This window comes from Lactuca virosa, chromosome 4 (assembly GCF_052849685.1).
Source record: "Lactuca virosa cultivar CGN04683 chromosome 4, Lactuca_virosa_CGN04683_v6, whole genome shotgun sequence".
In the NCBI taxonomy this organism is placed as follows: Eukaryota; Viridiplantae; Streptophyta; class Magnoliopsida; order Asterales; family Asteraceae; genus Lactuca; species Lactuca virosa.
In genome coordinates, this window is record NC_136429.1 from 521,980,724 (window position 1) to 522,008,327 (window position 27,604).

At 36.8% G+C, this 27,604-nt stretch overlaps 1 protein-coding gene across 1 annotated transcript; it reads left to right on the forward strand.

The window, feature by feature from the left end:
• Positions 1-7,518: 7,518 nt before the first annotated feature.
• Positions 7,519-10,235, forward strand: LOC145107108 (uncharacterized). Its single transcript, XM_079043976.1, has 3 exons — positions 7,519-8,175; positions 8,239-9,445; positions 9,559-10,235. Exons 1-3 carry the CDS (start codon positions 7,519-7,521, stop codon positions 10,233-10,235), a joined length of 2,541 nt encoding a protein of 846 aa, XP_078900102.1.
• Positions 10,236-27,604: the final 17,369 nt, after the last annotated feature.

Sequence of the window (27,604 nt, forward strand, 5' to 3'; positions counted from 1 at the left end):
AACAACAGCTACCACGCGAGTATCGATTGTCCTCCCTTTGAGATGTTATACGGGAGGAAGTGCAGGACCCCGATATTTTGGGGTGAGGTGAGCCAGAGGGTCATGGGGAGTACCGAAGTGGTGCTCAAGAGGACAGAGAGGATCCAACAAATTAGGAGCAGGCTTCAGACTGCGCAGAGTCGGCAGAAGAGTTACGCCGACAAGCGCCGATCAGACTTGGAGTTCCAGGTCGGGGATATGGTCCTCCTGAAGGTGTCGCCTTGGAAAGGCGTCATCCGATCCAGGTCGGGGATATGGGCCCCAGGTACATTGGACCTTTCAGGGTTGTAGCCTGGGTGGGCAAGGTGGCATATAGGCTGGACCTACCAGCCGAACTCAGTCAGATTCACAGCACGTTCCACGTTTCCCAATTACAGAAGTGCCTGGTGGATGACTCGACGGTGGTACCTTTGGAGGACATTCAGGTGGATGACAGCCTGAATTACATCGAGCGACCAGTGGCGATCCTCGACAGGAAGTCGAAGGACCTGAGGAACAAGAGGGTGGAGCTGGTGAAGGTGCAATGGCAACACCGCAAAGGATCAGAATGGACTTGGGAGCTGGAGGAAGAGATGAGGGAGCACTACCCCGAGCTTTTTCCAGATTCAGCAGCAGACTTCGCGGACGAAGTCTAAAATAAGTGGGGGAGACTTGTAACACCGGGTTTTTGGTATGTATTTTATTTAAGAATTGGATGTATTTTCTCTGGGACTCGACGAGTCGATGGCCCAACTCGTCGAGTAGAGACGGGATCCGCAGGAAGTTTATGTGACCTACTCGACGAGTCGGAGATTGACTCGGCGAGTAGGCGCTGTTCGGACACAACCCTAAATCTGAGGGATTGCACCCTATTTAAACATCTTAATGCAGCCTCCATCGTCCCGTTATGCTCCCAGAACATCTCATACTGAAACCCTAATTGTTTGTGAGATCTAAGGCCATTTTTGGTAATTTTGGTGGTTTGTGATCACAAGGAAGAAGGAAAAGCTTGAGGAGCCAAGAGGAAACCAGAAGATTTCGAGTTTGTGCAGCATCTACAGTTCATTAGAGGTATAAAGCTTATACTTTGCTCATTCATGTTCTAGATCCCTTTTTAGAGTGAATTAGGGCTTTTAGGAACCACTTTTGGTGACCAATCATGAGTGCAGGCATGGTTGGGGGTTAAGACTCCAGATCCAGGGTCCTTAGGGGACTACATGGAGTAAAGTGGCCAACTTTGTAGCCATAAAGAGCCACATGCACCTTTAGACCTCATTTTTGGGTCCATTAAGCTTATACTCCCATGCATGCACGTAAAGTTCGTAACTTTACATGCTAGATCGATCTTAGAAGCTCAGATCTATCTTTTGGATAAGTGTTGTACATCAGAAATCGAGAAATAAGACTTGGACAACATCGACTCGGTGAGTTGTTCTTGGAACTCGGCGAGTCCAGGGCTTGAGTCCCCGGTCTGTTGAGGTTCAAAGGAACCCAGTTGAGTGTTAGAAGGGTCTTAGAGGGGTCCAGGGGAGTAACTCAACATATTAGACTTAACCATGGACCTGGGAATCATAGGACTCGGTGAGTGTATGAACAGAATCGGCGAGTCCAAGGCAATCTCCCAACTTTTGAAGATGAACTCGACGAGTTGTTCATACAACTCGGCGAGTCGCAGACTGGACTTGTTCATAGGATGAAGGTGAACTCGACGAGTTGTTCATACAACTCGGTGAGTCGAATGAAGGTTCATTCGATGATGTTATAGAAGGAGAACTCGTCGAGTCTTTGCTAAACTCGACGAGTAGAGTCGGGAGGGGGTCAGATGAAAGGAAAGGGACTCGACGAGTTGGCGTCCCAACTCGGCGAGTCAGGTCAACTGGAAGTTGACTTTGACCAAGGCTTTGACTTTGACCAAGGGTAAATTAGTCACTTTACCCAAAGACTAGTTAGCAGTGTTTGACTAAGTGTCTTTATGGGAATTGCAGTCGGGGAGTTACCGGAGCAGCAGTCAGACATTTCCCAATCAACATTTCAGCAGTCAGCCTTACGAGGTGAGTTACCTTCCAGTAGGGGTGGGTCTACGGCACCAATGCCGGCCCACCAGTAGGTGATTATGGATGAGGTGATTATCTTTGTGATAATTATCTGGTTGTTATGACTGTGTTGAGATATGTGCTAGTAGTAGTAGGACGCACTAGTCCCTAGTTACCGGTTGAAAGACACCGAAGACGGTTACCGGTTGAAAGATACCGAAGGGGTGGACAGAACCCACACATGCATAGTAGTATGTATAGGATATGTTATTGTATGATTAAGTGTGCTTATGTTATGTTATCATGAAACCAATATGTTTATGTTATGGATTATGTGATAGGGATAGGGGGTGAAATAGTCCCCAGTTACCGGTTGAAAGATACCGAAGGGGAGGTTAGTTCCCCGGTACCGATTGAAAGATACCGAAGGGGAGGGTAGCTCCCGGTTACCGGTTGAAAGACACCGAAGGGGAGGATAGTTCCCAGTTATCGGTTGAAAGATACCGAAGGGGAGGGTAGCTCCCGGTTACTGGTTGAAAGATACCGAAGATTTTGTACTATGGGTATGATGGGGGAACTCACTAAGCTTCGTACTTACAGTTTCAGTTTTGGTTTCAGTTACCTCTTCGTCTAAGGGGAAGGAGCCGGCGGTGTAGCAGTGCATCACACACATATTTGGTTCCGCACCGGATTTCTGGGATTGTACTCTGATTTACACTGTTCTTGATTTTATGGTTTTGAGACATGGCATTATGTTTTTACAAGTAATATGAGATTGATGATGTTTTGGTAAACTGAATTGTGAATTAAGTAATTTAAAAACGAAATTTTTGGCCTCGAAATTTGGGGTGTTACAAAATATCCCTTTCCTGAAGTTGGAACATGTGAATGCCATTTATATAATAAAGATAACAATTTCAAAGATAAGTTTGATTTAAAACAAGTTTAAGTCAAAATTGTTTGCATATAGAACTTAATTTCATTTATGAAATGTTGATATTTACTTCACAACTCTATTAAGAGATCTAGTCTCATAAATAGAAGTTAATCATTTCAGAATTTGAATATTATCGTTATGAAAAATGATTAAGTAAATGTTCAAACATTTGAATAAAATAACTGAGACATAAATTTAGACATGCTAAATTAAATCATACTTTGTTCCAAAAAAAATATTGTTTTACATCACAAGTAATATATGTTCTAGGCATAAATAATAAACTAAACTCCGAGAGTGTAGTTCCAACTTGATTGTGCTCAGCTTGGTTACTCTTCAACAAATATTTGCAAGCCATTTACAAATATTAGATTAACATTTAAGTACCAAGTACCTAAGTGTTATATAAAAAGTATGAGTTCTATCTAGTAGATACAAGAAGTACTAGTTGATGGGTTATGAGCATAACATCATTCATATGGCGTTCATGCAACCCTAATTGCTTTGATCTAGGTTTTCTAAGTAAACATACAACATTGAATACCAAAGCAATAAACCCTAATTGACTAGCATACAAATCTGAAAAACACATATGATTAGGGTTAGAAACATTACCTTGATTGTTATGTAGCAATAACAATCACAATCCTTCTTGATCTTGACTTCTGAAAGCTTAGTGCCCCAAGTGTTGCACCTCTAATGGAGTCACAAACACCATGAACAACAAGATGAACAAGGAGAGAGGGAGGAGGCACCAAAACCGTCCTAGGGTTTCTCTTAGAAGGTTAGGGACGTTTTTGGAGGCATAAGGGGTTCCTTTTATAGTTAGGCTTCTAAGGTTTTGAATTAGGAAACCCTAATCTGGTTGCTTAGTCCTTAAGCAGCCCAAAGACCCTTCCAGAAGGCCCTTAGACGATTTATATATGGACTCTCATATAGAATTCGTCCATGCTTCCTTTATGGATCCTAAGCCCAACTTTGTAACTATCTTATAATTACAATATCAGTCCCCTTTATTTAATTAATCTCTTTTAGCCACCAAAGTAATTCTTAATTAATTCTTGACTAATATTAATTAAACAATATGATTTCTCTTTTAATATATTATTCTTATAATATATTAATAAATCATATTGATCCTCTTTCTCCTTAATTCATCCTATCAGTTGCTATGGTGAAGGCAACCCAAAAGGACCATGCTCATAATTGGGTCAAATACATACCAAAATAGTTATGGGCTTAGACACCTAATCCAACACTAGTCTCTTCCAGACTTTCTTTCCTAATAAGAGGAGTAAATCCTCGTCCAGTGTCCAATTTCTTCTCAAAAGAAACAAGATCCATCTATGTGAACTTTAGTAGATTTCTTGGGCTTAAAAGTGTTCACTCCATAAAACATGGGCCTTCTGGACCACACTAGGTGACTCTTTTAGCCTTACATTATTCCAATATTTAAACTAGCTTTAGATAAAATATCACTGTATTTATTGGAATATTGCTTGACCTGTTATATCATCAGATATATGTTTAAATTATCCAAGACTTCCTAGAAGTCATGAATAACTATTCCTAGCTTGATGTTAGAAGCATCACAGTGATGCCTTTACTAGGTATCATTTTCAGGTTTAATTGATCAAAGCAAATGGTTTAGAACTAGGACCTTTAAGTGTATACAATTTCATATCTCTTACGAGATTATCTCTTAAGACATGAACCCATTCATTGAAGTTGTATCTAGTGAATGTTATTGTTTCATTAAGTCATTAAAGAAAATGACAATTCATGATAATGAGAATGGATTATATATAACTACAAAATTTTAACAAAATTCATTTAGTATTTTCAATATTTAATCTTCAATAATTAATACCCTTTTAGTTTCCAAAAACATTAATTATCAAAGTCTAGGATCCAAGTTGCAAAACAAATAAATGGTTAGGTATCCTTTATCCCATCCATTTGAATTCAACTCGGTAGATATCGATTATCAATTATATCTTACTATATAATTCCTAGATTTATAGGACCTCTAATAACAAATTTAATTAGACATGTTTGATCCCATCTATGCCTCTGAACTCTTTTGCTTAGGTATCCTTTATCACAAAAGATTTCCGATCAAATAATCCAATTTGAAAAACATGTGTAATCGGCCTATAACTTGGTTATAGAAATCGTGAAGACACCACGACCATCAGAAGACAACACTAAGCAGTTAGGTATCCTTTATCCCACTAGTGCATACAAGAGATGTGCGAGTGTTCTTCAAAAGGATTTCATAGAATTGAGGTTTGTAAAGAAAGGATCTTTATATGTTTTATAATGTTAGTTTTAAAAACATATGATATCATGGTTATTACATGCATATAATAAACCATGGTATCAATTTTCAAAAGAAAACCACTTTTAAATGTTCTATATAAAAAGCTAGTTTTTATATAATTTGACGCAATTCAATTTTAATAACCGGTATTAATTTTGAGTGCATTTGAACCTTTTATATTTTTAATAAAACTTCATTTTATTACTTATATATTTGGAGTTTGTATAAGTTACAAAAATAACTATTTTAAAACTTATAATAGAGTATTTCAAAATTTGCCGTTATTAACGATTTTATAAAAGCGAGTTTTATTTTTTTTTAAATAATAACTGGTTACATCTTATGTCCAATTTTGAAAACCCAAACTCCATGTAATGTTTATTTTATCCAAAATTATTTGAGCATATGAAAAAACTAATTTATCAACCACACATAATAATGTATAAAATAAACAACATAAACATGCATAAAAAGATATGTGCATAAACATAACCAACTAATGACATTTTTGTGAGCCAACACAAAAGTTGTCAAGTCCATTCCTAAAGGGACATTTAAAGGGACCAAAAATCTTCTTGTAATGTTGTTGTATAAGCTTCCACTTAAGTAAACACGCATTGCTTGCAAAAGATTTGAAGGGCTTCTTTAAAGGAAAAAATCTCAGCTTTCATGACACTTTTCAGAAAGTGTCATCTTTTTCAGCACATGTGTAGCATTCATGACACTTTTCAGAAAGTGTCATGTTCTGCCCAACACATGTTGTACTCGAAATTTTTCCTTTTGTCTTCAAAAAATGGATCAAACTTCATTTTTTGTTACATCTTTGTACAAATAAATTATTTCTAAAAACTAATCTGTTACTTTACAAAAATAAACAAGAAAAACTAATTTGTTTAATTATTACATATCATATGAATAAATAAATTATTACAATCATTTTAAAACAAAAACAACCAACACAACAACATAACAATACATTGGTCATTGGCTAGTTTATGCACATCATATACATCAATATATACATCAAACAACCTTTGTTTTTCTAAGATAACTTTAAATGACAAAAGATGCATGAAACTTTTGTCACATAAAATAAAAAAGTTGTCATAGAAAATATGTATGAACTTATTTTTATACAAAAACAAGTTATCCATATTCTCCAAAAACTAAGATTTCCAAAAATCAAAAAATCTAACCAAACTTGCAATGTGGCTCTGATACCAATTGTTGGGTTTTAGTTCAAAAATAGTTTCATAAACTAGAAAAATATGGCAACGGAAGACTTTAATTTTTGAAATAACATAAACATTTTATACCCACCAAGGATCTTCTTGCAAGTTATAGAAAGATTTAAACACCAACCAAAGAAGAGGTGAAAAAATAACAACCTTTGTAGTTCTTTGGGTCCTCTTGGAAGGCTTGGAACTTGATGAAGAATGTGGAATTTTTGAGACACCAACAATGACTCAACTTGATGTAGATGCTAGTCCAAAACTCTTAAACCCTTAAGCTTTAAGTTCATAACCAATATGAACTTAAAGAGGGCATGAAGATGCAAGTGTTATTCAAGTTTTCTAACCAAAACTAGAGAGAAAGGGAGAGAGGAAATAGATTTCGGCCACTTGCAAGAGGTGAAGGGATGAGCACTCTAGCCAAATGCAAGCCTCTTATTTATATGCATAAAGTGAAGGTATTAACCATTAGGTCTTAACACTTTAAGCACATATGTCCCCATATCATAAACTTGTCTCCCATGCTTCATTACTTTTGAATAAACTAATGGAAAACCATACTCTTCTTCTTTTTATGCAAATTTTGAAATTATATATAAAAAGAAGAATGTTAGTGATACGGATGTGGACCTGGACTTTAACCAGCCTTCTGATATTGAACCAGAGCCGTAGCCAACTCGAGTTGGAGCCATATTGATGCGTGGATATAGTTTCAAGTTGGAGATTATCTTTTTAGCTTATTTTTAGTAATTGAATAATATCCAATTGGTATTTGATTGGGACTTATTTGCTTTCCTTTTTGTGGAGTTTGCACTTTATTTACTTGTTTTGTTTTGGTTATTGGAGGACGATTATTATTTTTTTCTTCTTGAAATTAATCGAGATGTTGCTATCTCTTTGTGCTTTATTCTCTTTGTTGCTTCTTTATCTTCAAGAACCCCATCAAGTGGTATCAGATTCAGCACTGCAACGATCATGGTGGGCAGAGGTCGACCACGTACCACACGTAAGAGTGATGCTCATGACGCACCAGTTGCAAATCGTGACCCACGGGATGTTGAGGAAATCGAACGATTACAACAACAGATTAGAGAATTGGAAGTTCACCAGGAGGACCACAATGAGGAAAACGAGTCGGATTCTGTCGTCTGGGACGATGGGTTTGACGGAGAGGAGAATCCTTTTGGTCGTCGTCCAAACCAATACGCACGTCCACAACATAGAGAGGATACCCTCCGTTCTTTGGGGATACGCGTGGAGATTCCGGATTTTGCGGGCACAGCTCAACCGGACGAATTCATTGATTGGTTGAGTACAGTGGAATGTGTGTTTGATATACAAGCTATTCCAGATCATCTAAAAGTTAAACTTGTGGCTATTAAGTTACGTAAATACGCCTCCTTGTGGTGGGATCACGTCAAGCAGAAACGGCGCCAACAAGGGAAAACACGAATAGACACATGGGAAAAGATGAAGAAGCTTTTACGTGCAAAGTTTCTACCGATCAATTACAGGCAAGACGCTTTTTTTGAATATCATAGTTTAATGCAAAACACCTCTTCCGTGGAACAGTTTGTGGCAGATTTTGATCGGTTATGCGTGCGTTGTGGAGCGGACGAAGAAGATGAACAGGTGATTGCTAGGTTCTTGGGCGCATTGCGATCCGATATCACTGATATTGTACAGTTACAATAGTTTTGGACCCTTGACGATGTCATTCGGCTTGCCTTTAAAGTGGAGAAGCAACTTAATAATAAAACCCGGGCTACAACTTCTCGGCCTCCACAGCCTTTGCGCCAAACAACTCCAGCTGTACCAACATCGCGGCCTATTCCTACACCGCGACCAGAGAGTACGGGTCTCACAAATGCAAACCAAACGGGAAGTAAACGTTGTTTTAAATGTCAAGGTTTGGGTCATTATGCTCGCGACTGCCCAAACAAGCAACTTGTTACATTTGTTGATGATATACCGTGTACGTATGACACCGATGGTGAAGTTGAGGAGGAGACACAACAAGACCAACAAGTTCTATACCCGGATCAGGGGGAATCATTGGTAGTGCATCGGATCCTTTCCACCACCGTGGACAAATCGGCGGATGATACAGTCTGGTTACGTCACAACATCTTTCGTACTAAGTGCACAGCCAAAGGCAAGGTATGTACGATTATTATAGATGGTGGTAGCTGCGATAATATGGTGTCCAAAATAATGGTAGACAAGCTTGATTTGGCGGTCCAGGATCATCCCGAGCCCTATCAATTAACGTGGTTAAAAAAAGATAATCTTGTTCGTGTTACACAATGTTGTTTAGTTCAATTTTCGATTGGCGAAAAATATTCTGATGAAGTATGGTGTGAGGTTATACCAATGGATGCATGTCATCTTTTATTGTGGCGTCCGTGGCAGTATGATCGTCGCACTAAACACGACTGTTTTCGTAATACTTATAGTTTTACCAAAGATGGCCTTAATATTGTGTTAGCTCCTTTGGATGTTCGAAATTCACCTGCACATGTTATGATATTAAATAAATCAGAACTCTTGGGTTACTTTAAGTCCACGACACAAAACATGCTTTTAGCCTTGGTTGTGACTGAATCGAATACCCACATCACCGACACTCCTCCATTAATTCAACCGTTACTTGTTGAATTTCATGATGTATTTCCTGCTGAAATTCCAACCGGATTGCCTCTTATACGCGATATCCAGCACTGTATCGACTTTTTACCTGGTGCGAGTATTCCCAACAAACCTGCTCATCGAATGAACCCAAAAGAATATGCGGAATTGCATCGCCAAGTGGCTGAATTACTCGAGAAGGGCCTTATTCGTGAAAGTATGAGTCCGTGTTCCGTTCCCGCGTTGCTTGTTCCAAAACACGGAGGTGCATATCGTATGTGTATTGATAGTCGAGCGGTTAACAAAATTACCTTTAAATATCGATTTCCTATTCCCAGATTCGAGAATTTTCTTGATCAACTGCATGGTGCTAAAAAAAATTTAAAGTTGATCTTCGTAGTGGTTACCATCAGATTCGTTTACGACCCGGTGACGAGTGGAAAACCGCGTTTAAAACGCGTGATGGCTTATACGAATGGATGGTAATGCCATTTGGTCTTTCGAACGCTCCAAGTACTTTCATGCGACTTATGAATCATATATTTCGGGACCTTATTGGACGTTTTGTAGTGGTATATTTCGATGACATATTGATATTTAGTGAAACTGTTCAAAAACACCTAGACCACCTTCGTGCTGTTTTTACCATCCTTAGAGAACAACAATTGTTTGCTAACACTAGCAAATGTCACTTTCTCACCAATGAAGTTGTGTTTCTTGGGTATTTAGTTTCTGGTGATGGGATTCAAATGGACGATACTAAAGTTCTTGCGATTACCTCGTGGCCTACTCCGAAGACGTTGCATGATATTCGTAGTTTTCATGGTTTAGCTTCCTTCTACCGCAGGTTTATTCGCAATTTTAGTACTATTGTGGCGCCAATTACCGAATGCTTGAAAAGGGGTACTTTCACATGGACTGAGGCAGCTCAAAAGGCCTTTGATGAACTCAAGTTACGTGTTACTAGTGCTCTTGTCCTCGCTCTTCCTAATTTCAATGAAGTTTTCCAAGTTGAATGTGATGCGTCGGGTTTGGGAATCGGAGGTGTTCTTAGCCAGGAGTAGCGTCCCGTACCTTTTTTTAGTGAAAAACTTAATGACACGAGACACAAGTATAGTACGTATGATAAAGAATTCTATGCCATCATTCAAAGTCTTGAATACTGGTGTTATTATTTACTACCATCTGAGTTCATTCTTTTTTCCGATCATCAAGCCTTGCGTTATATTCAGGTTCAAGTCAAGCTCAATCCACGGCATGCCAAATGGGTTGAATTGTTACAAGATTTTTCTTTTGTTATTCGACACAAGGCAGGGTCGGCTAATACTGTTGTGGATGCATTAAGTCGTCGTCATTCTTTATTCACTTCTGTTCGGCTTCAAGTGAAGGGGTTTGATATGTTCAAGCACTTATATCATGATGATCCTGACTTTGCTAGTGCTTGGAAACAGTGCCCCATGCATCCCTTCCATGAGTTTACTAAACATGAAGGTTTTTTATTTAAAAATAATCGTTTGTGTGTGCCACGTTGTTCTTTCAGGGATGCTATAATTTTGGAATATCACCAAGGAGGGTTGGGAGGTCACTTTGGGAGAGACACGACAGTGGGTCTTCTACGTGATAGGTTTTATTAGCCTAATGCAGTGGAAGATGTATCCCGAATTGTTGAACGATGTCACATTTGTCATCTCGCTAAGACACATCATATGAATGCGGGTCTTTATACTCCCCTTCCTGTATCCGATGGACCTTGGGAGGATGTCAGTTTAGACTTTGTTTTGGGATTGTCACGTACACAACACCAGAAGGATTCGGTTATGGTCGTTGTTGATCGTTTTTCCAAGATGGCTCATTTTGTTCCATGTGCAAAGACGTACGATGCAAGTCAAGTTGCACGTTTATACTTTAGTGAAATTGTTCGTTTACATGGTATTCCTAAGAGCATTACATATGATCGGGACGTTAAATTCGTGAGCCACTTTTGGCGCACATTATGGAAGCGTTTGGGGTCGCGGTTACAATTTAGTAGTTCACATCATCCTCAAACGGACGGTCAAACGGAGGTCACTAATCGTAGTTTGGGTAATCTCCTCCGCAGTCTTATTGGGGACAACCCGAAACAGTGGGATCTTGTCCTCCCACAAGCCGAGTTTGCTTATAATCGGTCCAACCATGGGTCAACAGGTAAGAGTCTGTTCTTTGTTGTTTACAGACGTAATCCATTCACGCCTCTTGATCTTACTCCTTGTCCGGGCGTTGATCATTTTAATGCCGAGGGGGACACACGTGCGAAACAGATTCAGGATCTTCACATGCAAGTACGTGACCAAATTATTAAACATAATATGCAATATCAACAGCGAGCAAATACACATCGTAAACGGGTTGTGTTTCGTGAGGGTGATCTTGTGTGGATACATTTACGTAAAGAACGATTTCCGGGTGGGCGCTTTGGTAAGCTTCAGTCGCGCGCTGATGGACCTTTTAAGGTGCTTAAACGCATCAATGATAATGCTTATAAAATCGAGTTACCCGTCCACTATAATGTATCCGCTACTTTTAATGTTGGTGACTTAACGCCCTATTTGCCTACGGTTGATGCTGATGTTGTTACAGACTCGTGGTCGAGTCCTTTTCAAGCGGGGGAGGATGATACGGATGTGGACATGGATTTTAACCAGCCTTCTGATATTGAACCAGCGCCGTAGCCAACTCGAGGTGGAGCCATATTGATGCGTGGATATGGTTTCAAGTCGGAGATTATCTTTTGTAGCTTATTTTTAGTAATTGAATAATATCCAATTGGTATTTGATTGGGACTTATTTGCTTTCCTTTTTGTGGAGTTTGCACTTTATTTACTTGTTTTGTTTTGGTTATTGGAGGACGATTATTATTATTTTCTTCTTGAAATTAATCGAGATTTTTCTATCTCTTTGTTCTTTATTCTCTTTGTTTCTTCTTTAACTTCAAGAACCCCATCAGTTAGTTTAAATTTTATAAACTCAAAGTTTATAAAATATAAACTTTGTCTTTTGAGTAAAAGACAAACGGTTTCTAACAAGTCCAAAAAGTTGTGCATGACTTATTAATTCATACCATATTAAATAATATAATGTTACTTGCTAATGAAAAATATTATTTTCATGAAACAAATAATTCCTAATTTAATTATAAGAGTTTTATTGAATATCTATTAAAATCAATTTCTAATAAACAATCAATTGTATCAAGTTGTTGTTATTGTGACCCATTAGTATCATATGTTATTTAGCAATATCACTTTAATATGACTCTTGAGCATACAAGACCTTTCAAAAGGGCCAGAAAGTGATTGTGATGTGAGCATGAAGTCTCGACTATGTGTCTATGCATACTTTCAACATAGCCATTGTGTTTTGGTGTGTGAGGTGGTGATGTAAGATGAGATATACCAGAAGATGATAGATTTGGTTGAAGTTTGATATATTCACCACCATTTCTAGAAAACAATTGTTTTGTTTTTGTTTTGAAAAAGTTTTCAACATGGAGTTGGAAGCAGGTAAATATGGTGAGGGAATCAGATTTCTTTTTCATTGGGTATAGCCAGATATACTTACAGAAGTAATCAACAAAGATGATGTAATATTTGTATTGATCAAAGGATTCAATAGGTGAACACCAGACATCAGAGAATATAAGTTCAAATGGAGCATTTGAGTTAAGAGATGTTTCATGAAAAGGCAAATGATGCATTTTATTGATTTGGCACGAGTTACAATTATTAATGGAGCTAGAACTAAAAGAAAGAGATGATGCTAGTTGCTGAAAAACTTTATGTTGAGGTGTACCAATCGATGATGCCATGTGGCTGCGTTGGTACGATGTATGGCAAAAATATGAGGGGAGAGATATGGATGAAGCTCATACATTCCCTTAGTGCCTGTTCTCTAGGGAAAACAAACTCCCTACTGAAGGACCGAGAAACAAAAGACCAACTCGCACCCGAGTCAAACAACACTAAAGCACGCAAGGAGTTCACTAGGAACGTACCTAACAGAGGTACAAACATATGAGCATAAAACAAACATAATCAATAAGATAAGGGATAGAAACATACCAGTCACAACATTTGGTGCTATCCTGGCCTCCTCGGCAGTGAGCTGGAAAGCGTGCCCTCGAGCCCTCGGGGGCTTCGCCTACCCTGACTCCCGTCACTAATCCTAAAAATACCCGGCACTGGAGCCTGTGCCGGCTTGGTGGCTAACAAGGGACACTGGGCCTTCATATGGCCCACCTGATCACAATGGTAACACAATCTGATGCACGAAGCTGGGGTCTGTTGCCGACAATCCCTCGCAATGTGGACCTGCTTGCCACACTTGTGGCAACCCGAAGAAGACCGACAAACACCATCATGTACCTTGAAGCACTTCCCATAAGTGCGACCCCTCTAAATCCCCGACCTGGATTCACCGACACTGAACCGCTTCGGCGCAGGATGCGACTGCGCCGAGGTCGGTCTCGACTCCCAAGTCTGCAACTCAATCTCGATCTCACGCCGCCTGGCGGCCTCCTGCATCTCCAACAATGAACTGTAGCGTTGGGTAGAAACAAACTGTCTGATCTCCGTCTTGAGCATGCTTAAGTAATGGGTCATCTGAGCCTGCTCAGATGCAGCAAACTTAGGGCAGAACATAGCTCTCTCTGTGACCATCTTGGTGATCTCCATCACCACCTCAGAATCAAGTCCAAATACTCTTGTGCTAACCTCTCACGCTCCACCAGCGGAACATACCGGGAGCGGAACATCTCAGAAAACTGCTCCCAAGACACATCAGCTCTCTGCTCAGTAGAATAAGAACTAGTAGCAAGCCTCCACCAATCCTTCTCTCCGGACCTCAGAAGGTCCAGAGCGCACCTGAACTTCTGGTCAGCAGGGCATGAACAAGTGAAGAAACATCCCTCCACATTAGAAAGCCACCTCATGGCTATGATCGGGTTCTGAACTCCATCGAAAGTCGGGGGCTTCGTATTATCGAATTCCCGATACTGAAAGGCCCGCCCTGTCCCAACACCTGCAGTCGCGGAGGCTGCAACAGCAGCTGTCTCAGCAATGGCTACATAGCGATCATCAAAGAACTCCATCATCGTGGTCTTGATAGACCCGAACATCTCCGGAATCTGACCTCGGACAATAGCAACCACCTCCTCACGAATGATCTCCCTGACACGGTCCTCTGACAATGTTGGCCCACCCTGACTGCCAGCTTCTGATCTCGACCCGGATCCGATCTCAACTCGCCTCGTAGTCACCATATTGAAAATACACCAAGAAGATATCAGATAATCCACATATCATATCGGTGAACCAACTCCCAACGGATCCCTAGAGGTTTTGACTTCCTTGCTACGTGTACGGGTCTTGTGCTTTCAGTAGTACGGGCCTATACTACCTTCCACACCTACCCGTGTTTGTCTCAAGGATCATCACAATGCCCTAATAAAACTCATAAGCATAGACGAACACTCGATCCTAACGCCCTAGAGGAAAGGCTAAACATCTCATGACTGGCCGGCTGACCCCACACAACTCATCCATGAAACTTCCACCAACCTTGCAGCACTCGTGTATGCTAGCCATACATAACATTGGACCCGATAGACATTCGAATATTTGATCCTACCCTAAGCCCTTCATCAAACAAGAACAGGGAATAAGGCCATACCAAACATCCACAGGATATAAGATCTTAGTTATATATAACCATGATTCATACACTAAGCAACTATAGTAATGATGTCAATTCCATAAAAGAAAAGTCCTAGGCTATCAAGCATCATACAATTAGGCAATTCTATCATGTAATTCCTGAAGATCCCTAGCCTATCACTAGCTCGTCGAGTTTTCCCAATCTTAACACATTCAGCCCCTTCTTATCAAATCTAATGCTTAGAAAATGCAGATCTGATACCCAAGGGTTGGAAACCCAAGTAAAGTTGCTAACTTTACGTCCATGCATGACACTAGGAGGCTCCAATGCTCAAGAAAGGCTTAATAAGGGACCTAAAGCATGAAAGTGTTGGATTAGATGTCTAAGCCCATAACTATTATTGGTATGAACTCGACCCGAGAGTAGCATGACCCATTTGGGTTGCATATCATCAGGACAATTTGTTAGGATGGACTTTTGAGAGAAGAGGTTGTATATGATTTATTAATATATTATAAGCTATAATATATTAATATGAAATCATATGTTTTAATTAGTATTGATCAAGAATTAATTTGAAATTAATTTAGTGATCAAAAGATACTAATTAAATCTATGGGGACTAATTATGGTAATTAGTGATATTTATATGTGTTGGGCTTATGATCCATTTTGGACCAAGTTTATGTATGGATACATCAAGAGTTGGGCCACTTGAACCATGGATCATAAAATCCATGGGTATAGGTTTGGGTTATACCCATGACCCTTGAAATACCACACATATAAATACAAGCATCTTGACCTAAAACCACCACCCATATGTGTGTGTGCATGTTCTTGGAGTTCATGAAGGTTTTAGAGTGCATGTAGATTCTCTCTCAAGTCCTACCTTTGTCCTTGATGTGTTGTGACTTCATTTGAGGCTTCCACACTATTGGGGCTAAGCTCTTAAGGCCAAATATATCAAGACTTCCAGCCACATAAAAGGTATGTTACACTAACTAGTATCTTGTGTAGTTTACATCTTTGCATGCTAGTTATAGGCTCAATACCTTGGAAACACCTTTGCATGTATAATTAATGAAAACATAGATCCAAGGTATTTAGGGTTGTATATGCACCATAGGATGTTGTATTATACCAAAACCCATCAGTGGTATCAGAGCCAAGGCTTGTTTTCAATTATACTTGATGCAAATGGCTGAAATTCGAAGTTTTTTTTGCTGTCTGGACAGGGGACTCGACGAGTCCATTAAGGGACTCGATGAGTCCATGTACAAATTCATCCAACTCGTCGAGTTGCTTCTTGCACTCGGCGAGTTGGACCCCCTGGCAGCATATCTTCGAGGTTTTTGGCTGGAATTGGACTAGGAACATTACCCTAAGCTGTTTTTGAACTTATAAACCTGTTTTTGATGTGGTAATGTTCATGCTAATCCAATTTCAAAGATAATGGTCAATAGATTCATGTTTTGTATTAGTTTAATGGTTAGACAAATTACATGAAAATTGTTTGATTTGAATTATCTTGTTCTTATGAGTTGGTTAAGATTAATAGAAAATTTATGTGATAATTTGTTTTCAATCCATATTGATCTAAAAGTTGTTCATAAAATGTGTTTTTGTAACTTGTCCTTAAGTTATATGAAAAGTCTCATTTATGTTTTTTTTTAAAAACTCATAAGATTTCCATAGTTATGAAAATGAAGAGTCTCATTCTTTTAATGTTTTTTCCATAACTTGTCCTCAAGTTATAGAACTTGAAGAGTTTTTTCATTAAAACTATTTTAAACTCATAAGTTATGGAAACCATAAGTCTTGAATTGTTCAAAACTTGCCCTCAAGTTTTGGAATTTGTAAAGTTACCCCCATGTATTCTTTAGTTCCAAACCCTAGATTTTAAATAGTTTAAAGTTCAACCCTTATTCTATTATAATATTAATAGTTAATAGTTATATATATATATATATATATATATATATATATATAAGAACAAAGTCAGTCTTACCGTTAGTAGGCCTCATTCACGAAGCCGGTCTCTAAGGGGGGTATAAGGTTACTGTCTATAAAATGGCAGTTTAATGGGTGTCCACTCTCACCCACCGCTTCCTTGACTGGTGGAGGGTCGTTAGCCGAACGGGTAGGACAAGGACTATAATTCTCCTTTCATTAAAAGTATAATGATAAATACTAAGTAACTAAACACTTATAAAATTCCCAATCTTAGTTACTTAGGAAAATGTAAATTTGGTGCTAACCCATGAAATTACACTTTGTACCTTACCAAGTCGTTGGTGGAGCGTGTGTGGGTAACCGACACACTAACATGGACTAGTAAGAGAGTCAAAGGGTGACTTAATGTTTATCATAGATCGGTGGAGCGCGTGTGGATAACCGGCACATCGATTAGGTGATAAATATTAAGGGTACCAAGTCAATTTGCATGGTTATTCACACCTTGTTTGTGATCCTCGGCATCCCAGTCACAAACTTGAGAGGGCACAATCGAGATTTAAACATGCCATTGAATAGTTCAATGAATCTCAAAAGATCTAGGAGTTTCAAACCAATTAAAACCTAATTCCTATTTCGTTTTACATGGTAGAAATTGGTGAATCGTCATTCGGCTACCTTCAAATATTTTATAGCTTGGATTACGGCATCCCTCTTCCAAGTTATAAAATATTGTGTTGGGTCCTAGCCTTAATATTTCATATTGGGTGTTATATTAAGGACTTAAATCAACTAACTTGAATATCTCCCATTGTAGATGTCTGGTTCAGACAACTATGATCTTCCCAAATCTCTTGGAACAAGCTTTCCTAATGAAGATGATGTCCCGCGATTGGATCATGGAAATCATACTTCTCTTCCTCCACCTCCTCAAATTATTATCCCTAACCCACAAGTTCAAGGTCACTCAAGCCCTATTGGCAAGCAAAGTCTATGTGTGCTCACATCTTGGAGATGAAGTCACATATTGACAAGCCGGGAGAGTTGGGTGTCAATGTCTTGAGGAAGTTGGTTGTTGACTAGGTTCTTCAATCATTTCCTAAGTCACATAGTGAGTTCCTTTAGGACTACTATATGACAGACCATGACATGACCCTTAATGATCTTACCTATTTGCTTGGTGCTGCTGAATCAGCAATGATTTGGAGCACTGGTAAAGCAAATTTGATTGGAAGATCGACTTCCCAAACTTCCATGGACATTGACAATGGTAACATTGGAAATCCAGAAAAGCTTTCTCTTCCCAATGGAAAGGGATCGGCCATAGTCAACTCGGTTGACTAAATAGTAAAGAGAAACGCTAAGTCTGGGATAGTCCCATGTAATATTACCAAAGAGTCCATATGTTTCTATTGCCAAAGGAAGGGGCACTAGTTGCGAAGCTGCCCTATTTACCTGAGAGATCATAAGGATGGTAAAGTCAAAAGTTTGACTCTACCTCGGGTAAAGTCCACTATCTAACTCTCTTAAGTTCCTATTTTGAGATTCTTGTTACATGATGTGACTGGGTCACATTTTGATGTTTTAAGAATCAAAGAAAAGAAAAGAAACTTAAAAGAAGAGTAAGCTGATTCTGATCGTGAATAGATGGATTTCGATCGCATGGTTCGATGATCAGAATTTTGAGTTGTTGCTTAAGAGTCATGATAGCTTGCTTAGGAATAGATAACAACATTGTTTTCATATGCATTTGCATTGTAAGGATAAGTTTTTTTTTCCGCATGTTTTAAAATAAAAGGAAAATTTTTTATTTTATTTATTTTAAATATACTTACAATGGAATTTGTGAAAATTATTGTTTATATGATTCCATTGATAGCAATATTGGAAAATGGATTTGATTCTTTCGTTTGTGGTAGTGTCATAATTTACCAAATAAGGAAAGATTCTCATCACCCAAGTTCCAGTTGGATAGAAATTTGGAATCATCCAACCTGTATTGTATGATGAATGAGAATTTTCATCTTTGGGGAATTAAGACTAATTCCTTGTTCACATGTATATGTGATTCAAGTGAAGGTCTAAGAAATCGGGTACACTTGGTTGTTCGCTGATCAGGTCCACCACAAAGAGCGATAAGGCTATCTGTCATGATTTAATAAAGTTTAGTAAATATGGTTGTGCTTACAAGTTTAAGTATAATTCTGAAACATTGGAAAAGTTTCAATGTAAGGCAGAACGAATAAGAAAAATCAAATTGGGCAGAAAGATAAAAGTTTCTCCAATCTGAAAAGATGGGAGAGTACTTATATATGTTGTTTTATGATTATCTTAGTGATTATGAAACCATATCACAATTGATTCTCTAGGGACATCTTAGTGCATTTGTTTGACTAAGAAGAGGAATCGTGAATTGTTGAATTGGTTAAAATCAAAAGGATGAATCATACTTCGTTCCAAAATAGGTCTTAGAGTCATACTCCAAGATTGTAACTTGAGTGACATAATCTTTAGAAAGTTTATAACACTTGTCAAATGTAGAATAAGATGTTTCTTATCCTTGTACATTTGAAATTGGTAAGTTGTGATGTTTTGGATAAAACAAAGACCAACTAAGGCCAATTGTGTGAAGTGCTTGTCTTGATAAGAATCCGCACTAACTCTTGAATATTTGTTTTGTCAAGGAATGGTTCTTGACAAGAGAATCTTATATGTCAAGAGGTCAGTGGGAGTCTTAAAGGTCTTGAAAAGTTTCAAGAACTAATCAAGAATAAAAATTGTTGTTTATCACTAGCACACGACTTGAGGTTTGTAACCTAGCGTGTTGACATATTCTTGTTTCTGTGCCTATTCCAGTTAAAAGTTGACTATGCATGTGATTTCTATGAGTTCTCAGTTGTCTGCATAACTACTTGGAAGCAATGGTAGGCCCTTGTGCTGCCAAGTGGCAAGAAGTTAAGATTGCACAAGTTCAGTCCATATGAGTTTGGATTTGTCACTGACCTTGTCTTGTGATTATGGTTTTGACAAATTCACATGGATAGGAACACATACACCATAAAATCTAAGTGTCATAAGGTTTCTCTCCGATTCATGAAAATGATGGTGAGGAAACGCTTTCACTAAGTAGATTTTAAGTAGATAGCAATTGTGATATTTGCATTCTCAAAGTCGTTAGTGGAGCGTGTATGGTTAACCGGCACACTAACATGGACTTGTGAGAAATGGCAAAGGTCTAAACAATTGAGACTATGATTACGGCATCCCTTTTCATAGTTCTAAAAATTGTTTAGACACACATGTGAGCTATCTAAGGAAAGGTGTATGATATTGATAAAGTCTTATCAAAGCATCTCGTATCAGAAATCAGAACTTTGGTAAGAAAGTCAATAAATTATTGATTTCTAGAAGTCCAGCTGATTTCTGAGTACATGTCAAAACTAGTGGGAGCATAATGGTTATGCTAGTAATTATTATTCTAGTGGGAGCATAATCAATTATGATAAGTGTTGCAAGTTAGCAGTGTTAATTATAGAAAAAAAGTTATAATTGGGAAAAGTTGTTTTGTTATAATTAAGGGAGAGAAAATTATACTTCATTTCAATTCTAAAAGCTTAGATTGAAATTTTAATCATCTATAGTCAATGATATATATATATATATATATATATATATATATATATATATATATATATATATATATATATATGAATTTTATGTTGGAATGGTTCAACATAAGAAAATTCTATATATATTGTGTTCTCAAAAATTCGATTATAATTACGGCATCCCTCTTCATAGTCGATTTATGAAAACATGGCAAATAAAAATATTGTAGCAAAAGACTGGTCTAGGATCATGTCTTTATGTGGGACATCATGAATCGTGTCCCATATGCTTCGGATATAGGATCGATTACATGTTCTATAATATTTATCCTTTCTAAATTTTCCAAATGCCTAGGGCATTAAGAGGGGAAAAGGTCTAGAATTGGATATGACTTAAATGATTAAGCAATTGTCGAGGACAATCTGAGGCTTACCGAAGATTGGTTGCTCATGGAAAATTGGAAGTATGATGTTAATTTTGGAAGGACCATATTGACATATTCTGAAAATAGGCAACTCTTGTTCAGAAGTGATAGTCAAAATGGGAATCTGGAAATGTTTCCATAGGTGGAAGTTGTTCATTAAATCTGTGTAAGATTAAAAGACTTAATGCAAGAAGGATGTTCAAAAGAATGTACTTTGAATTTGACACTTAGTTTCCATTGGAATACTCTGTAATGTCTGTTGACAAGTCTTTGTGACTTTGTGTATAGTCATTAGAAGAGGATCAATGCATATAAGTTTAGAATCTAACAAATTTCGGTAAATAGCAGGAATTTGGAATTCTTACATTTACGATTTGGTTTGGGGATTGTGAAATGAGAATCATTGGAATCATGTTCAATTGGTCTATTTCACAAAGTAAGGATCATAGACAAACATAGTGTGTATACTTGGAGTATGGAATAACTATTGTTTGGACAAACATAGTGTGCATGCTTGGAGCATGGCATGACTATTGTTTTGATTCAAGTATAAAGTTGATTATTTGAAACATTATACAATGAATAATGAGTAATCAATATGGTGTTTAAATAAAAGGTGTTTTATTTTCTCTCAAAGGTGCTTGGGGCCATATAGGATTAGTATTATTCTTGTGTTTCACTTTGCATGTTTTGACTTCCCGAATAACTAGGTTATTCAAACTCTCCACAGTCAATCATACGTTGGAAGTAGGTATGAATCAAGACTGTCATGAATTGGGTTTGTAGATGTCTAAAGTGTTTAGACATAGCAAAAGTTGCTGCAACATTCATGAGTGCTCCTGGAATGAGATTCGAGTATTGGATTAAACCCACACTCATTTGACTCACTTCATGGATTTTATCATGAGTGATCATGAGACGATAATATCTTATATTCTTCAAACCAAGAGATATGGTTTGCAGTCTACAAGTCGGTTGCACATTGATTATGTGAAAACGCACCAGTAACTTGGTGTTATAAAACGCATCTTTGTGTGTGATTTGATAAGTATATAGAGCAAGCATATGAGTCGAAGTTTATCCATTCCTTTTACCCTTGGAGGGATAAAAGCGATATCTGTGGGCCCCTCGATGATTTGGTGATGACAAACGTAAGTGCTCGACCGGGCCTGGACTGATTTGATTTGTTCAATTAGTCGGTCGTCACAAATCGGAAATCGGGAAACAACAAATAGACAGAGAGAATGATTATAATCCATGTCTCAGTCCATATGATATCTAGAATGGAAGAATATATGATCCCTTATCTAATGGACAAGTCATTGACTAGGTCAGAGTTCGACAACGGCTTTTAAGAGCTACGATTGCTAGTCGGGATCCTGGAGTCATACGCAATAATAGTTTTAGACTTATCCAAGTGGGAGACTGTTATATTAGATGTCTAAGCCCATAACTATTATTGGTATGAACTCAACCCGAGAGTAGCATGGTCCATTTGGGTTGCATATCATCAGGACAATTTGTTAGGATGGACTTTTGAGAGAAGAGGTTGTATATGATTTATTAATATATTATAAGCTATAATATATTAATATGAAATCATATGTTTTAATTAGTATTGATCAAGAATTAATTTGGAATTAATGTAGTGATCAAAAGATACTAATTAAATCTATAGGGACTAATTATGGTAATTAGTGATATTTATATGTGTTGGGCTTATGATCCATTTTAGACCAAGTTTATGTATGGATACATAAAGAGTTGGGCACATGAACCATGGATCATAAAACCCATGGGTATGGGTTTGGATTATATCCATGACCCTTGAAATACCACACATATAAATACAAGCATCTTGACCTAAAACCGCCACCCTTATGTGTGTGTGCATGTTCTTGGAGTTCATGAAGGTTTTAGAGTGCATGGAGATTCTCTCTCAAGTCCTACCTTTGTCCTTGATGTGTTGTGACTTCATTTGAGGCTTCCACACTATTGGGGCTAAGCTCTTAAGGCCAAATATATCAAGACTTCCAGCCACATAAAAGGTATGTTACACTAACTAGTATCTTGTGTAGTTTACATCTTTGCATGCTAGTTATAGGCTCAATACCTTGGAAACACCTTTGCATGTATAATTAGTGAAAACATAGGTCCAAGGTATTTAGGGTTGTATGTGCACCATAGGATGTTGTATTATACCAAAACCCATCAGAAAGAGGCCTAGAACTTGATAAAGTTTGCAACTTTAAGTCCAATGAGGCCAAAAGACGTCCAGATCTGAAGTGATAACTTCATGAAATACTCAACCCAAGAACAATCCCCAAAATGAGCCAAATATGACAATAAACTTCCAAGAAAGAGATCTAAGCAATAGACAAGCAAGTTCTTGACTTTTTACCTCAAAAGAGTAGCTAAACTCAAGGAGATTTTGGATCTATAGCTTCCCCCTTCAAGCTAGGCACCACCATCCTCAAGCTCTTTCAAAATGAGACCAAAAGAAGCAACTTTTAAGCTCACACACTCAACTTGGGATAAGATGCATGAAATTGAGGGTTTCTGGACAAAGGAGGCGGTTAGGGTGGCCAACAATGGGACTTAAGTCCTTTAAATAGGGTGCAACACCCTAAATTTAGGGTTCCATATTCAGCCACCAACTCGTCGAGTTTTCCTCTCCAACTCGCCGAGTTGGTCCAAAAAGATCTGCAACCCAAAAACTTTCAACACGTCGAGTTGAGGCCATCAACTCGACGAGTTCCAAGGGAAAACTTGTCTTTTTAATAAAATTCTCATACCTGGGAATCGGGATGTTATAGTTAAGGATCACTGAATTACCGCTTCGTGGGCTATTACTATTGGGATAATTGAATACTTGTATGCCTTTATCAATGTAGTAACCATCTTTCTATAATCTAAATGTGAAAGCGGAGTAGCTCGCCGAATCTAAAGTGTCTATCTCCACTGCTATACTGAACTATCTGATGAGAAGCCTAACGACTGGTTATGGTAGCGTAGCTAGGGTTATGAAAGCAAGGCAGTCCCTATACTGTGAGAAAGCCCTAACACCTAACCTTTTCCTTGAAGACCATGTATTTTCGTACCAAGCAATCAAGCAACTTGTCTTGATTCTCCTAGTATCAAGTAGTAAGGGATCAAAACAAGGGAGGAAGAAGTAAAATGCCAGTCTCTTTGATAGGAGTAAGCTCTGAATTGAGGCCAAAAGCCTTTTTATAAATAAAAAAACTATTTGGATTAGGAAAGGAAATAGTTTCTCCCAACGGTCTTAGAAGCGCTCTCCTTTGTTAGCGACAAATGCCCTATACAGATGAGGAATTGCACATTGTGCTATCGAATCTGTTGTTAGTGCCCGATAAGGAACTGTGTGAAGGACAACTAATGCAAGCTTCTCGGGAGGTTTGGATTCATAGATGGGAAGAATCTGCTCGGGAGCCCTTACAACGAAATAAAAACTATGAAATGGTTATGAAGGCAATGGCTCCAACCAAAACTAGTTTTATTACACATGTTAAAAATCCAAAAATGCGCCCTATCTATAACATCATCAAAATGCTTGTGACTCAACCCAATAATATGATCTCGCCTCCAAAAAGTATATTTTTTAATCAAACTAATAATGCAACCAATTCAACCTCCTGATTTTGACTATACGTGACAAATTAGTTGAAAAAATAAATGTTAAGTGCTAGCTAATAAAATTAATGTTTGATAAAAACTAGTTGATGAGATACTTAACCGAAAAGATAATTGCTAATTGTTACCGATAAAAAAATAACTAATAAGCTAGCAGAAAAATATAAAATGACATGTAAAATAATAATTAGTTATTATAAAACAAATGTTTATTATATTTTAATAATTAAAATAAACATTGATTAATAGTTATTCGATTATTTATATTTATGTGAAATTTCTTAAACTACAAAAAAAAAAAAAAAAACGTTTATTACAATAAAGTTAATTACAATAAGCTGAATATAAAAACATTTTTAATTTTTGATGTAATAAAAAAAAAATTAGTGTCATTCTCCTGCTAAAAACACAATCAATCCGAAAATCTTACCGTTCTTACAAACCAAAATGTGAACATATTTTTTTTTTATTTTTATTTATTTATTTATTTATTTTTTGGAAACGGATATATATTTGGGAGATTTTTTTTCATAAACTGTTGAAACTAGTCTGAATAAATTTTCCTTTTTAAAAAATAGTTTGTATATAAAGTTTATTTATTTTTTATTTATTTATTTATTATTATTATTTTTTTGTCTTCTAAATACAACAATTTAACAAATATCAAAAAAATAAGCGTAGTTCGTATTCACCAAACATAACGTTTGTAATTTGTCCCCTCTAAAAAAAGTCATTTGTTTAGCATGTAGATATTTTTAAATAATATTGGATACCTTATACCTTCTTTTATGTAATATCGCATGTGAGTTGCATGTGTTAGTTGGAAGACCCTTTTGGTTATGAGAATAGAGAAAAATTACTTAGGGAACCTATAACCCTATCATCTAATACCACATATTGGTTGAGAACACACCAACTTAATCCGATACATATTTTATAGTGGATACATCATTTTCGTTATCAGTGACAATAGACATTGAACAAAATATCTTTTTATTATTATTTGCTCAAGAACTCATAAGATGCACATAATAGTTCACATCATCACATGGGAGATCATTTAATCGACTAGCCCATGTGATGCTAATATTCTAGTCATATCGATCATCGACCCATGGAACATGGATTGTTGGCTTGGGTTAAAGACTTCATAGGCTCGTTGATTCTATTATTCTACATTTCTACTCATATCTAATTTCTATACAATTTGCATAAGTTAAAATTGGATAAGCAGTTATGAATCTTATTTTTTCTGAATATATGGTTAATAAATCTCTTGTAACTAACAAAGGTTGTTTTTATTTACATGATATAATTGATTTTGTGAACATAAATCCTAGGGTTAGATTTTTTGTTTTGCTTTTTATACAATCAAGAGTATTTTTAAAATTTAACTAATAATTAAAACATTTTATTAAATGTAATCTTAAACATTATATATATATATATATATATATATATATATATATATATATATATATATGTGTGTGTGTGTGTGTGTGTGTGTGGATCTTCAAGAATTCATAGACTTTTGAGAACTCAATTAAAAAAAAATGGACCCCTAGATCAAAAAAATAAAAAATGCTAAGATTAAATATGATAGGTTTGTAATTAATTAATTATCAACAATTTTGATGGTATCTATGATCGCAGAAACACCATAACCTTAGGTGTTTTCCATACGCAATGGGTAGAGATGCGGATGAAAACCACCCTAGGCAACCTCCTCTCTTATATTCTTTTGTCTCTTCTATGCATTGCTTTATATTTGTACATTACGATACTCCATTGATCTATGTTTACTAAAAACATATAAAATGTAAAGTGAAATGATGGGTGATTATTTCCTAGCTAAAAAAAATGAAATAATGTTGAGTTGGAAGAACGAGAGAACGAGAATGTGGTGAGTACAGATAAATTGAAAAATCTGACAAGTTTTTATAATGAGATTTTTAAATATTTATGTGGATCGCATATGTATTCAACCAATTGAAAAACAAAAGTTACAAACAAAATATATAATAAAAAACCATAAAAAAGCAAATTGAACAATCATTTTACATAGTTTTTCATTTAAAGCTCTTTTATAAGAAAGCTCCACTTAAAAAAAATACCCATTCAAAATTCGTAAACAATAACATGTTATAGGCTTAATTTGTAGATATTAACTGATTAACATATCAAATTGATAACAGTAGTATTTAAAATACGGATGTGTAGTAGTAGCCAGAACCCATGGCTATTTATGGCCCATATTGAGTCCAATGGATTTAGAGAATATCCACTGTTGGACCTTATTTTGAGCTTTATACTTTATAGCAATGCTATAATATTATTTGTAACGTCATTTAAAATTTTATAAATCTTTACATTTAGTAGACTTATTTTTATTATTCATAAACTTTTTAAAAATTTTGTAAACGAATCTTATGTATTTTATTTAATTTAACTTATATATTTTGATATTATATAATAAATAATGCCTACTTTTGTATAATGACTATAATTTTGCAAAAATACTCCGCCATTCACATAGCAAATGAAACTTGTATAAAACAAGCATAATACAAATCTTGGACTGAAGTATGCACATGTTGGAGATTAAGGATAGTCGAGATTGAGTGTATTGGGTGTTGAAAGATCCTATGAGGGCATTTATAGATACTTCTGTATTGGTGACTTTGGGGTGACTAGATGTAGACCTGGCAAAACATGACACGACACGAAATTAGTGGGTTAGGGTCAGAGATTTCGACACGTTTATGTAAACGGGTTGACACGACACGATAATTAAACGGGTAGGGTTAGGGTCAAGACTTTCAACTCGAAGATGACTTGGATATGACCCGTTTAATTATATATTATTTATAACAAATTTCATATTTTTATAAATATATTATATGTTATAGACTTGTAGTTGGCCAAACTCAAGAATTTGAAGTAATATTCAAATTTTCAAAGTTACTTAATTTTAGTCATCCTCACCACCTATCCCTTTTGCTCCCCAACCTTAACTCTTTTCATTTTTTCTTTTAAACTTACTATAAATTTTGTCATTCCATCTCATAACTCCAGTGTTTCACTTTTTCATTTTTTCCTTCA